We start from the raw sequence: 14,029 nt of genomic DNA on the forward strand, positions 1-14,029 counted from the left end.
AAAATGCAGATTATTGGACCCCACTCTATATCTATTGAATCAGAATCTCATGGGGAAAGTTCTAGGAATCTTCATATTTAAAGCTTTGCAAATGATATTTCTGCACCCTAAAATATGAGAAGCTCCATTCTAAAACTTTGGAGAGTTTTAATTGCAATTTCTGAGTTACGATGTCAGATACTATGTTTTTCTCTCTCTAAAGTAGGATAAAATATTTGAGAATTCTGTGAACTTTATTTTGTCATTAAGATGTAATTAGCAATCTTTGTGGGTCATGCTGGTTTGAAGTTCTCTGACAAAGTAGCTATAAGCATAGTTAATGAAACAAAGTCCTTTGGATTTAAAAATACTCACTCATAATGAGTATTAATGAATAAGATAGGTAAATTCCATTGTAACAAACTTTTGTGATTATAACAAATGAATCAATATGATTTTATTATAATAGTTACATTGCAAGAACTGATGTGGTAATTAAGATCCAACTGAAATTAATCTAGATAGTAAAATTTTATGAAAACTCATTACCGTTGTTAGCTTTCTTCCAAACGAACCACCTCAACTCCTCATAAACAGGATTTTATTTCCAATCCAAGACAAGTTATAAGAAGTCAATATATACAATCCAGTTCCTCCCACTAGCAATTCTATAGGAGCTGCTTAGAAAGTCCTTGCATCTTTAGAGCCAGAAGAGCCTTAGGGATAGTGAACTTCAACCCTTCTTCTTACAGATGAAGAGACTGAAGGGCAAATCTCATGATTGACAGCAGAAACAGAAGGAAAAGCCTAGTGTTCTGATTGCCTAGTCCTCCTACTGGAGTACAGAATTAAATGATTCTTCTGGAATACCTATCGTTATCAAAGATTCAGGGGTGGGTGGGAGCAAACTTTTTTTATATATAACAGGTATGCTACAGGGTTAAAAAAAAAAAAAAAGTCACGTAAAACATGAGACTTGAAAGAAATGCCATTCAGTCACCTTGAGTTATTCATTCTTTCTCTCCTTCCATTCAAGACACATGGTGAAAACGTTTAAAAATCCCAGTGCCTACCCCAACTTCCCTACCAAAATCTGACAAAACTAAAAGAGAACAGAGAACATGACACCCAAAGTCGTCATGTATAATTACTTTACACATATCCAGATAGATCCAATGTGGTTGAGAATAAAGCAAGTGAGGGTATTAAGCTCTTCTCAGATAGTTTACTGAGCATCTACTACAAATCTGGGCCTCACTTATTCACTCTATTATTCAACAGACACATATGGAACCTACTTGGAGCTAGAAGCTATGACATGCTCTGTTGATATTAAGATGAATAGAGAGGGGAAAGCAAGATTAAACCCACAATTACAGTGTGTTAGATTACAGGCCGTAGAACCAGGTATTATGGCCACAACTACTCAAATAGGATGACTCAGAGAAGAATCAAAGTGGATATGACATTGGGCTGAGTCTTGAAGGACAACTGGCAGTTCATCTAATGGAATAATTGAAAAAGAAGAAAAAACAGTGGGGACAGCCCATGCAGAGGTATTAAAGGGTGAGGAGTCATCTATAAGCAGTTGAAGAGAGGATCCAGAGAAGACAATATTATAGACATGAGCATTGTTTTTGTGCCATCTAGCACAATGTGGGCAAAACCAAGCAAGTTTTTAAAATAATAATAATCTATCCTCCTTGAGCAACAGACTGTACAATGGTGAATGAGGGAGCCCATCCTTAAGAGCTGGCTTCAGAATGAAAGAAATCTATTCTCATATTTCCTCTCTTTAAAGCCTTAGATGCCATCCCAGCTTTCAAAGTCCACCTCTTCCAGCAAAACTGCTAGGATTTCCAGAACCCAAACAGAATCCTTGGAAGGAAGGAATGATCAAATCAAAGAGGGGATATTACGCATCCCCATGATTACCATAAAATTTTGTCTCCTTTCTAAGTTCCTTGGTATGTAGATCATAGCAGTTTTTTGCATTGGTGAGAGATGGTAGGTGATAGACATGAGCTCCAGGTTTCACTACTTTAAACCCGTGTGACTTCAGGGAAGCCACATACCTCTTGGGACATTTTTCTCATCGTAAACACCCTGCTAGTTCAATGTGGAGCTTAAAGATGATGTGAGGCAGAGCACCCGTTACAAAGTCTAGCCTATCCTGGGCCTTCTATGGGGCAGCTGCTACCACTATTATGCAGTTTCATTCATTCATTCAACAAATCTTTACTGAGGACTTACCATGTAGAAGCCAGAAGGAATACAAAAATAAATCTGAATTGGATTTTGCTCTCAAGGACCTCCCAATCTATAGAAGAGATATAAGACCAAGCCAAATAGCTATACCATAAAGAAGAAAGCATTTACCACCAAGAGAAATTACTGGGGTAGTTGGGAGGATGGGCAGAGATTACTTGTAGAGTGGAGGGATTTGGTAAGAGAGAAGGGGAAAGGATTAGGGGTTGAGGATAAAAGAGAGGAGAAATGTCTGAGCTAGGCACTCTTACGCCTTCTGATGTGGGTATAGCGAGTATCCATTGGACCCTTTCACAAATGAAATTAAAGGGGTTCCGGGAAGTGTCACAACTCAACTCAGAACTCCCCACCTCTAATCTAAAACATTTGCCATTAAATCTCTTTACCTCCTATAGCTAGGGCCATTTGCAGATGGAAGGGGACAAGACAGGGGAAAGTAGCAGGAAGGAGGTCATGGGGTCACCGGGCACTGTCGCAGGTCAAGGCAGAGCAGACTCAGCGGGGTGCGCGGTAAGAGGGGGAGGGCAGGGGCGGGCCGGCAGGGAAGGGTGTGTGGAAGGAAGGGCAGCCAAGGGGCGGGGAGAGGGGTGCGGGCCACACTCAGAGGCCGTCCAAGACACTGGCAAGCCGCAGAAGCCCAGTTCGCCGGCCATGAAGCAGCGGTTCTCGGCGCTGCAGCTGCTGAAGCTGCTGCTGCTGCTGCTGCTGCTGCAGCCGCCGCTGCCACGAGCGCTGCGCGAGGCGCTCTGCCCTGAGCCCTGCAACTGCGCGCCCGACGGCGCCCTGCGCTGCCCCGGCCCCACGGCCGGTCTCACTCGACTGTGAGTACACAGCGCTCCCGTCGCGGCCCCCTCGATGCAGGACCCTCCATCGCTCTATGCTACCTTCCCTCCCTACTCCTTTGGCCCTCTTTCCCTGGAAGCTTGGAGAAAGACGCTTTGCCCTATCAAATTCCCCCCACGTTTTAGGGTGATGAGAACCCAAAGCTTGGTGGTTCTTTTTACCACCCCATGCCCCTGAGAGCCCCAGCCCCGCTCTTTCCCCCTGGTTGGGGCTGCGGCCGGGGGGGGGAGTAGAACTATTCAGGAGCCTCAGGGTAAGGCCTGCCCTCTGCCGCTGCTTGAAGGGAATATGGGTGTGACGCTCCTCAACTCCTCTGGCAGGGGTCTCTGCCAGAGAGAGAAGTCTTACAGGCCTTTGAGCCTTGGGCCAGCTACGTCAGGGAAGGTGAATGTGGGCTCTGGCACCCTGTGGTCCTCTAGGAATGGAGTGCTCAGGCCCTATGGCCAAGGGTGACCTAACCTGTCAACTGACTGCTGGCGGTCACACGGGCATCTTAGTGAGCATACAAGCCGCTGCTCGGCCGTGCCCAGATGTGCTTGAACTTCAGTCTCATGGTCTAATGGACCAAAGACCCTGTGCCCTGCCGCTGGCACCCGCGCACCACCTCCACACTCACAGGCCTGACTGAGGGATTGTATACATCAGCAAGCAGGTGGAGGGCGTTATTTCTGGAGTAATGGGGTAAAGAGGAGAAGGGGAGCCTTTAGTACCAGTCTATCAGGGTGTCATCAGGTCTCCTTTCTCCCATTTAGGAGAAAAAGTACCACGTATTTTACAATCCTATTTACATGAAATGTCCAGATAAACTGAAAGTAGATTAGTAGTTACCAGGGCTGGGGAGGCAGATGGGAGTTACAGTAGGTGACTACTAATCAGTGGGTATGGGCTTGGGGAGGTGATGAAATTTTTGTAAAATTAGATCGTAGTGACAGTTGCGTGTGAACATATTAAAAACCATTGCATTGTCCACTTTAAATTCTATAGTGTAGAATTTACATCTCAATACAGCTGTGAAACGAGAAAAGGAAAGAAAAGAAAGGGAAAAAAAGACAAAAGACAAGAGTATCTAAAAGGCTGGTAGAGGTCTTGATCATGTCCTAACAATTAGAGATGATGGAATTCTGTGCTGGGGAAGGAAGGAGACCACCCTCTCTGCCATTTCCTTTGAGCCCCCAACAGTCTGTCACGGGCCCGTTTCATAGAGGAGACTCACCCTCCCTGCCAGGCCAGGCTTCGTGTGGAAAAGTTAAAGGCCTTCTGGGAATAATTGTGGTTGAGAGATACAGTTTAAGGGTTGGGGGGTTTATGTTAATTAGTTTCCATTAATTATCTTGTCAGCTCCATTCCCTGAAGGAATGGACCATGCTGATAGAATTTGTTTCAATCAGTCCACAAATCCATGCAACAGGCCTTCCAAGTTCCAGCCCTGGTCCGTTCCCGACAAGCATGCCGTGTTGCTCTTAAGAATGACTGCACTACTAACAGACTTTCTCACTTGCCTGCTACTTATCATACAGATTAGAAGAAACTGAGATCCAAGGAGAAGGAATAACTTGCTCAAGGTCCCACAGCTATTGAGTAGCAATTCAGGATTTTATCTATTAATTATCTTTTTAAATTTGCTCGTCTTTGTAAGAAAAACTACCACTTTGTTAATAAAACACACACAGACACACACACAGTTTCTCCAAAATTAGTACTGAGCAAAGAACTTCCATTGGGGGCATAAATGGGTGGGCCAAGTCCCAGTTCCTTTTCAATTTCGGCTTTTCAGGAAGATCTCGCAAGGTCTGTTGCTGCCACATGCTGTTCTCAGGAGGGGACCCCCTTCCCTGGAAAAGGCTGAAGTTAATTTAAAAAAAAATCTTACTTTCTCCTGCTGCCTTTCAGCAGGGTTTCAAGAATCCTAGAACCCCTCAAAAATATTTGATAGGGCTGACCAGGTTTGGGGGTAGAGACCCTGAGCATCCACCACTAGGAACATCCTCTGCCAGTCATTTAGCGTCCTTAGCCAAGCGTGGTGACCCTCACAAGGTTTCATTTCCTGAGCACCAGATGGTTGAGAGATGCCCTCGTCTTTCAAGAGATGCCCTTGTCACTCTGTGGAGGTTGAGCCTATGCAGGCCAAAACAGGGTAACTTTTGGCACAACATAGTGACACCAACATCCATATGACAAGAGAGGTGCATGTTAAGCAAAGGGAGGGTTCTTACTTCAAGGCAATATTTCTCAAAGTATGGTCCTAGCCCAGCAGTATGAACATCACCTGGGACATATTAGACTGCATATTCTCAGGCCTCACCCCAACCTACTGAATCAGAAACTCCAGGGGTGGGGTCCAGCAGGCTACATGTTAACAAGCTCCTCAGGTGATTCTGATGTATACTAAAGTTTGAGAACCAAGGCACAGCTCTCCAGGGAGGTATCATCTTAGAGAGGAAAAAGTATATTTTAAAAGTCCTTGTGCCATACACTTCCCTTCCCCACCCACCCCCAAACATGCATAACACCTATTTATTGCAAAAAGGCATAAAATTAACATCCTAAACCCAGAGGCAGATGGAAAATAAGCAGAATTGAGGAAAGTTTTGGTTTTTTCCTCAAAGAGGACTGCAGGAAGGAATCCATGGAGGACAGACTGAAGATACAGGGAATGAGGGAGGAATGTTAATTGTCAGATCTCAGTGGGGGTAGGAGGAGAGCATCAGTCTAACAACATAGGGGAAAGATTAATCTTAGAAAGAATAAGAATACTTTTGAGTCCTGAGGGAAGAAGACCTATGGGTAAAGGAATAACTCAGTATTAAGACAAAGGACAGGAAAAGTGGACAGGTTCATACTGAAATCCTCTTTTCTTGATGATGAATGCATGAAATGATAAACAGTAATTATGAGACAGAAAACTGCCATGATGGCAAGTTATCAGTTCATAAAAAGAAAAGAAAGCTTAAATTATGAGGTAAGGCTTCCAGGAGGAGAGGATGTGGTCTTGCACTATGTTGTCATAGACTTTGCCTCTGCAGAGAGAAGGGGAGCACTCCAAATTCTCAGGGCTGGAGGAGGCAAGTACCACAGAGCACCTTAGGATTCAGCATTAGTCCCTCAGTAGATGTTAGTTTATGCTTTAGTCATTTGGGGTCCTAGTAAGCTTACCTTCTAAGACCTCCATCCGAAGTCCACTATTTGGTTTAAGAAGAAGAAAAAAAAAAAGAAGAAGAAAAAAAAAACAAGGTACATGGATTATAGCTGCTTATCACTGACAAGCCTGCTGCTTACAAATTTTGAAAATGGCATCGTTCAAATTTTTCCTCCCCTTCCATATTTTATGAAAAACATAGGTATTTAAAATCTAAAATGTGATACAAAAAATAACGTCCCACATTTCACTCATTTTAATTGGGAAAAAAATGAAAGAAAAAAATTGATATAAAAAATTTCCTTTCCTTTCTTGTTAGTTCCAGGCAACTGGAAAGAGGAGAAGAAAAAAAATCTCACCTTGCCCATGGTTACATAAAGATCTTTGTCTCTATGACAACAGAAAGGTTGATCTGCTTGATATGGAAACAGCTTTTGAAAAATCTGTTAGTAAGAAAATGCTAATAATAATTAAGGCAATTTATTTTTTGCATGTTGTCCCTACTGAACAGAAATTAAACTTTTAGACTTTGTTATAAGACATAATCCAGAGGCCTTGGCAAGATATTGGCTTGGTACAAAAGTAATTGCCATTACTTCAACGGCAAAAACCGTGATTACTTTTGCACCAACCTAATACAATGTTCATATCAATCCAGCATTACTCTTTCCTGATGCCTTTCTTGAGTGTCTTCCTCTTCCTCTCACTTGCAGTGTAAATCAGGGTCCAAAACAGTGTTCAGTGCCGTAGTGTCCTTGAGAAGCCCACAATCTAAGTGGAAACACACCCCCAAGAGACTGGTATAGGTGTAGAGAGAAAGACAACAAGGCTCTAAGGAATTCACAGAATGAATTAATTACTATGAACTGAAGTCTCCAAGGGAAGGCTTCACGGGCCAAGTGTTAAGAAGCTGAACTGTGAAGAAGGAAAGAGGGGTCCTGGTGGAAGAACCACAGGTTAAAGTCGACTAGAGATTCCTTGCTGAGAAGCAAGGAAGAAGGTTGAATAAATTCTTCCCAGGCTTTGGGGGGGAAATATTTCTTAAGAGAAGACATAAAGTTATTAGAGAGCTTTGACTACTCGAGTTTGCGCAAAAAAAAAAAAAAAAAAAATCCCAATATGTAGTTCTTGACTAATAAGCTTTCAATGAAAGCCATTATTTGATGATTGGTTGCAAAGGCATTAAGTGAAAACCATGACTAGGAGTCACTTCCCCATGAAGCCTTCCCTGATGCCCACTGCCCCATCCCCACTCCACCTCCAGCTTCCCCATCCACATACTCACTTCAATATCCTGGGCTTACATATATTTTTGTACATATCTCACCATAACGCAACCATTTGTTCAACATGTGCCTCTTCTGCCAGAGCAGGTTTCTAAATCTTAGCAATATTGACAATTGACAATTGGGGCCAGATAATTCTTTATTATGGGAGCTGTTTTGTACCTTGTAGAATGTTTTCCAGCATCCCTGGCCAGGAGCACTGCTTTCCCAAATTGTGACAACCAAAAGTCTCCCTAGACATTCGGCAAATGACCCCTGGAGGGGGCAGGGGGAAACTCCTCTCCACCCCTTGGTTTTGAATCATTGTGCTAGAGTAAGAACCACCTGAAGAAGTGTCATTCAACTCAGGGTTCCCAGAATTTCACATGTAGTGTAATTGAAGTGTTTACTGATTTTCATGATTAAACTGAGATAGCTGAATAGGAACAATTAACTCATGCAAAAAAGAAGCATGCCTACATTAGCTAGCATGTATTGCAGCTAAATGTCATTTTTTAAGTCTCCGTTTTAGAAAATGGGGAAGTGAGAAAATACTATAGGTTCTGAAGGGAGTTATTTGTGTTATGTCAGCATTCAGGTCCTATAACAGAATCTGTAGGCTTCCAATCTATCATTTGAATGGGAAATAGCAGACATATCAACTTCAGGGAAGCAAGACCTGAAGCTTACCTATATTAGTATATTCCATCTAGATTGTTTTCATTTTATATTTTTTAGACTCACTCAGTAGGGAAGAATCAATCCCCAGCCCAAGATTCCTTAATAAAAACAAACTGAAAACAAACAAAAACCGCCAAGCAGCCTGAATTGAGACAGATGGGCTCCCGGTGTAGGACACAAGGTAACAGCTCCCGGGAAAGAATCCGTAGACAGAAAGAGGACTACCACACTCTGGCAAGTAAGACAACTTGGCCCTACCCTCAGCTTTCCTAAATCTGGGCCAGCCAAAAAATCTCAGAATTAAGAAAGTTTATGTCCCACCTCCCTAGCCTACCCCCACCACCACCACAACCACCCCTAAAGAAACAAAGGCCCAAGGTTGAGGTTAATCTTGAACCTTAGTTCTGACTCAGCTCTCCCAGCCATGCCTTCAAGGCAACTCTTAAACCTGACCTTGCTGATACACAGGCTCCTCGGGAGAAGCTCAGGAAGGACTAGATTTTATTTGTTTAAAAATCACCCTGTTGGGGGAAGTGAATGATAGCCCCTAGCAAGACACTAAAAAACAAGCAACAGAGTTCCCAAAATCTCAACGCAAGTGTAGAGCCAAAAGGTTCACACACAGATCCCTTTGGCATTGGACCCAGCTCCCTCCTTGGAGAGCAATAATTCCTCGGGTTTTTCTTCTTTTTTTTTTTTTATTTCAAAAGCAGTACATCGGATTAATTCAGGGCTCCACTTCTGCTCTTTTGCCCACCTCTATCTTCTTCCTAAGCCCCTCAGTTGGCTTCTTTTCATGTCTTGAAATGAGGCAACAAAGGTCTCTTTCCAAAATATAATCTCCCAGAGTGGCTACACCAAATGGTGTCTTGGCCATGTGTAACTCTGATCTTATACTTGAGGTTTTAAAGCCAGTTGAGTCACAGTGGTGAAGAGAAGCCCTGCTGCTCACTTCCACAGCTGAGAGGGCTGGCTCCATGGGAGCATATGTGCTTTGTTCCGGCAGCTCCCCTTGGCTGCAGAAAAATCATATTTAATGCAGATTTTAGCAAATTCCCACCCAGCTTTTTTTCTTATGAAAGGAATTAAAATAATCCCTCCCACCAGGCAGGTGGGCTTTCTGACTTGGTGGGCAGCTTCTAGCTGCTTCTCCACAGGGTCCTCATTTACTCCCAGCCTCTGCCTCAGTGGGAGATGACACCACCTCCTGGCAAACCACTCACAGCTGCTCTCTATGTGGCCCTGAACCTCAGCTCCTTAATGCCATCTCAGCCAAATTCAGAAAAGTACAATTTATAAATAAAACTCAACTTTCAGAATGAGGATTTAATCCCTTGCTGCTGTTACATTTGTCCTTCACTCTGATGTAATGAGGTTACGCTACTCCTGGGTTCCTAACTGCACCTCATGAGTAGCAGCAGACAGCATTTCTGAGCCCACAGAGGTGGGGATGCTGTGGTGTGACAGGGTAGGGTCCAATGCAGTCCCCAAATTATTCAAACTGATCAACAGGACAGACTGGGCAGAACTGGGTTCTAGCACCAGGTCCCCTTTCCCTAATTTGCACTGTAGATATTGGCTCAATGATAAAATCTCTTTGCTGTCTGTAAAAGGGACATGATGATTCCTGTCCCTGAGTGGGACCAGATATAGTGAAGATAAATGAGATAAAAAAAACCCCAAAAGTATGGAAATAAAGTTTTCACATAGCTACAAGGTATTATTGTAATAATCTGATGATGCAGAGAAGACTAAAAAACCCACAGCCCATATGTGAGGTTGAACAGTAAATATCTGTCATCCAAGGGGCAAGCATGATGGAACAGTTTTGTTCCTGGGAGGTGTTAATTAGAGAAAATGACCCACTAGGTCTTCTCAACCTGGAAAGTGAGTAAGTTAGAATCCCAAAATAGCAGAGCTCATCATTGCCTTGAGTCTAATTTCTGGCCTTTTCAGCCCAGACTGAGCTGCCTCTGACACATACCTCCTAATACCTGATTATCAGTTGTTTTTGGTCCTGTCTGCCCAGCTACAGCATCCAAGCCCATTCTGGATCTTTTCCTCCCCGCTTTCCTCATCCCTAAGCCTCAGACTGGACACATAGAAAGCCTTCAGGTGAGACTTGTTGGCCCCTCAGGAACTATGTACTGAAATGTACAAGATAGCATGCAGGATCCAAAGACACCATCTCTGCCCTCCAGGAGCTTATAGTCTTCCAGATGTAGAAGAGTTATCTTCTTCTCAAATGACTACAGGGAAATGCAGAATATGACAAATGCTAGATAAAGATTACAAACAAGATAGGAGTTCAGAGAAGGGAATCATCTCTTCTAGCCAGAGGAACAAAGAGGCCTCACAGGAAGTGTCATTTGAACTCTGTAGTGTTTTAAGGCTCACTCTCTATAGAGGCAGCTGGGCTAACATGGTTATCCCCTAAGCTCAGTTCTGGCCAGCTTAGAGAGACCACTGAGGAATCACTATTCAAAGCCTTCGGTCCTCTCACTGAGCACCAGCATACGCCCTGTGTTATGGACTGTCCATAGAATAGTGGATTACTTCAACCTGGAAACCTTGGGTGGGGCTCTGGGTAAGTCTTTTTTCATTTGCAAGCACCAGAAATCAATTCTGACCATTTTAATCATAAGAGGTTAACTTAATAAAAGGATAAGGAGGTAGAAGTATGCTGTGAAGATGTAAGGAGAATATCTGGCATCTTAGCAAAAGGAGCTCAGGGAGCTTCTCCCTAGATTTACAAGGAGTCAGTTCCAAAAATGACTCTGCTCTGTCCCTCTTTTATAAACTTCAAATTCCCAAAAGGAGAATCTGACTGACCCAGGCACACCCAGCATAGAATCAATCTGCTCAGTCAGCAAGATTCTTCCACCATAATGTGGCGAGCTCTGAGGTACTGCCAGAGAAGGGGGCATTTTTGATACAGGCAACCTCATAATGGTCGCTACCAGAGGGGATAAGTTAGTAAAAAGTGAAGGCACACATCCCAGTAATTTCAGGCACTTCAAACCCATTCTCAGGCACAGTGGCTCACGCCTGTAATCCCAACACTTCGGGAGGCTGAGGCAGGTGGATCACTTGAGGTCAGGAGTTTGAGACCAGCCTGGCCAACATGGTGAAATCTTGTCTCTACTAAAAAATACCAAAAAATTAGCCAGGCATGGTGGTGCTTGCCTATAGTCCCAGCTACTTGGGAGGCTGAGGCAGGAGAATCCCTTGAACCAGGAGACAGAGGTTGCAGTGAGCCGAGATCGCACCACTGCCCTCCAGCCTCGGCAACAGAGTGAGACTCTGCCTCATAAAAAGAAAAAAAAAACGGTAAAAGAACAAATAATAATAAATAAAAGTATGTAGTATATCAGTTGCAACCAGCTTTAACACATTTACTTTAAAAAAAGTTTTTAAGTGTTGGGAAAGAGGTGCTTTTAATGACAGAGCTTCCTGAAGCATATCTGCAATGTCACTGCCTTGGCAACATAATATTCTCAGCTTCTGAAAAATATTTTCAAGAAATCATTACAGGTGATGCAGACATTCCCCAGGGAGAACCCAACATGTAGTTTTATTTACCAAAGTTATTCTTGTCATGTTATATTATTGCTAGACAAATTCTAGTTTAAGGAGATAGAGATTGGGTTATTTTGCTTTGTTTCTTTAGAAAACATTAAACGGGTTTTGAGTAAGGGCTTAGATATACTTACCATTTTCCTCTGAGGCTGTATATTTTTAATTTACTTGTTGCACAAATGACTTGAAAAATCCATTATCCAGGAATCTTCTTAACATCTTGGTTCACATGATAAGACATAAACTCCTCACACCTTCTTGGGTGCTCTGGAGTGGCTGTCTTAGAGGAGAGTCACTCAAATTGCACTTTCCAATGGGAAAGTTTCAACTGACTGATCATTAAAACAATCAATGCTCAAATGCAAAATCTGCAGAGTGGCTATCTAGAGTTGAAATATTTAATAGAAGGTTGTTCTTTATCACTTCTTATAAAGGCTATCAGACGAGGCCTAAAAGAGATATCTGAGCCCAAAAGAAAGATACCAATTGAGAGTATTTGTTCTCCCTCTCAGTTGTCCTAATCAGAGGAAAGTCAAGATTTAGGAACAAGCCATTGGCATGCTATAGAGTTCAAGGTGACTGACCCATGACAAACAGAAGAATCAATTCCAAAGTATGGAACTTATCCACCCCTACCCCCTGCCAAGGAAATAGAGATGTCATTAAATGTAGCCTAGGTGGCCTAAATCTTTCACAGTAAGCAGCTGTGAATTATTAAAAAAAAACACTTATTGAATCTTTATCTTGTACTGCATGCTATATTAGTATTAGGTAAACATAGTTTTTTTAGATTATACACATTTTATAGACGTGAAATGAAATTTTGATTTGAACCCAGGCTGGCTCCAGAGTGTGCACTCTTAACTACCACACTATGTGGCTTCAAGAGAGAAAGCAAGTGCCACTGGTGATGAAAACCCATTCCATAGAGTATGTAGTACCTGAGATGCACCTTTTTTTTTTTAACTTATACTTTAAGTTTTAGGGTACATGTGCACAATGTGCAGGTTTGTTACATATGTATACATGTGCCATGTTGGTGTGCTGTGCCCATTAACTCGTCATTTGACATTAGGTATATCTCCTAATGCTATCCCTCCCGCCCTCACCCCCAGCCCTCAACAGGCCCCAGTGTGTGATGTTCCCCTTCCTGTGTCCAAGTGTTCTCATTGTTCAATTCCCACCTATGAGTGAGAACATGCGGTGTTTGGTTTTTTGTCCTTGTGATAGTTTGCTGAGAATGATGGTTTCCAGCTTCATCCATGTCCCTACAAAGGACATGAACTCATCATTTTTCATGGCTGCATAGTATTCCATGGTGTATATGTGCCACATTTTCTTAATCCAGTCTACCATTGTTGGACATTTGGGTTGGTTCCAAGTCTTCGCTATCGTGAATAGTGCCGCAGTAAACATACGTGTGCATGTGTGTTTATAGCAGCAGGATTTATAATCCTTTGGGTATATACCCAGTAATGGGATGGCTGGGTCAAACGGGATTTCTAGTTCTAGATCCCTGAGGAATCGCCACACTGACTTCCACAATGGTCGAACTAGTTTACAGTCCCACCAGCAGTGTAAAAGTGTTCCTATTTCTCCACATCCTCTCCAGCATCTCTTGTCTCCTGACTTTTTAATGATCGCCATTCTAACTGGTGTGAGATGGTATCTCATTGTGGTTTTGATTTGCATTCTGAGATGGACCTTTAATCCAGGGTAGAATTTGACCAGCAGAGAAGGGAGATGTGCCAAACAGTAGGAACCATGAATGACATCAGGAAATTGTGAGTCAAGTTCAGGAAGTACAAATAGTTTGATTTGCCTAGGGAGGTGCTGTTCAGTAGAAACATAACGTGAGTCACACAAGTAATTTTCAATTTTCTAGTGCCCACATTTAAAAAGTTTTCAAAATGTGAAATTAACTTGAATAAATCATTTAGTCTAGTATGTGTAAAATATTCTCATTTCAATATGTTATCAATACAAAAATCACTGAGATATTTTACATTCCTTTTTCTTACCAAGTCTTCAAAACCTGGTATGCATTTTATACTTACAGCTCATCTCAATACAGACTGGCCTATATTTCAACTGCCCAGTGGCCACATATGGCTAATGGCTGCCATATGAGATGGTGCAAGTCTAGTGTATTGGTTACACGAGGGCAAGAGTGGGTGATACAACTGGTGAATAAAGATTGAGCCTTGAACACAAGGCTGAAATATTTGTAGATAGGTTGGCCAAGGGGGAGGCACAGAAGCTGTTTGACATGAGAATG

At 42.7% G+C, this 14,029-nt stretch overlaps 1 protein-coding gene across 1 annotated transcript in view; it reads left to right on the plus strand.

Annotated features, from left to right (window-relative positions):
- The first annotated feature begins 2,845 nt into the window (after positions 1-2,845).
- LHCGR (luteinizing hormone/choriogonadotropin receptor) overlaps positions 2,846-14,029 on the plus strand; it is a 64,784-nt gene continuing 53,600 nt past the window's right edge. The window contains exon 1 of the mRNA XM_032176387.2: positions 2,846-3,068. Coding sequence (XP_032032278.1) covers positions 2,899-3,068 — 170 coding nt within the window. The 5' untranslated portion in view covers positions 2,846-2,898. The remainder of the gene's footprint in view (positions 3,069-14,029) is intronic.

Source organism: Hylobates moloch, unplaced genomic scaffold (assembly GCF_009828535.3).
Source record: "Hylobates moloch isolate HMO894 unplaced genomic scaffold, HMol_V3 SCAFFOLD_15, whole genome shotgun sequence".
NCBI lineage: Eukaryota > Metazoa > Chordata > Mammalia > Primates > Hylobatidae > Hylobates > Hylobates moloch.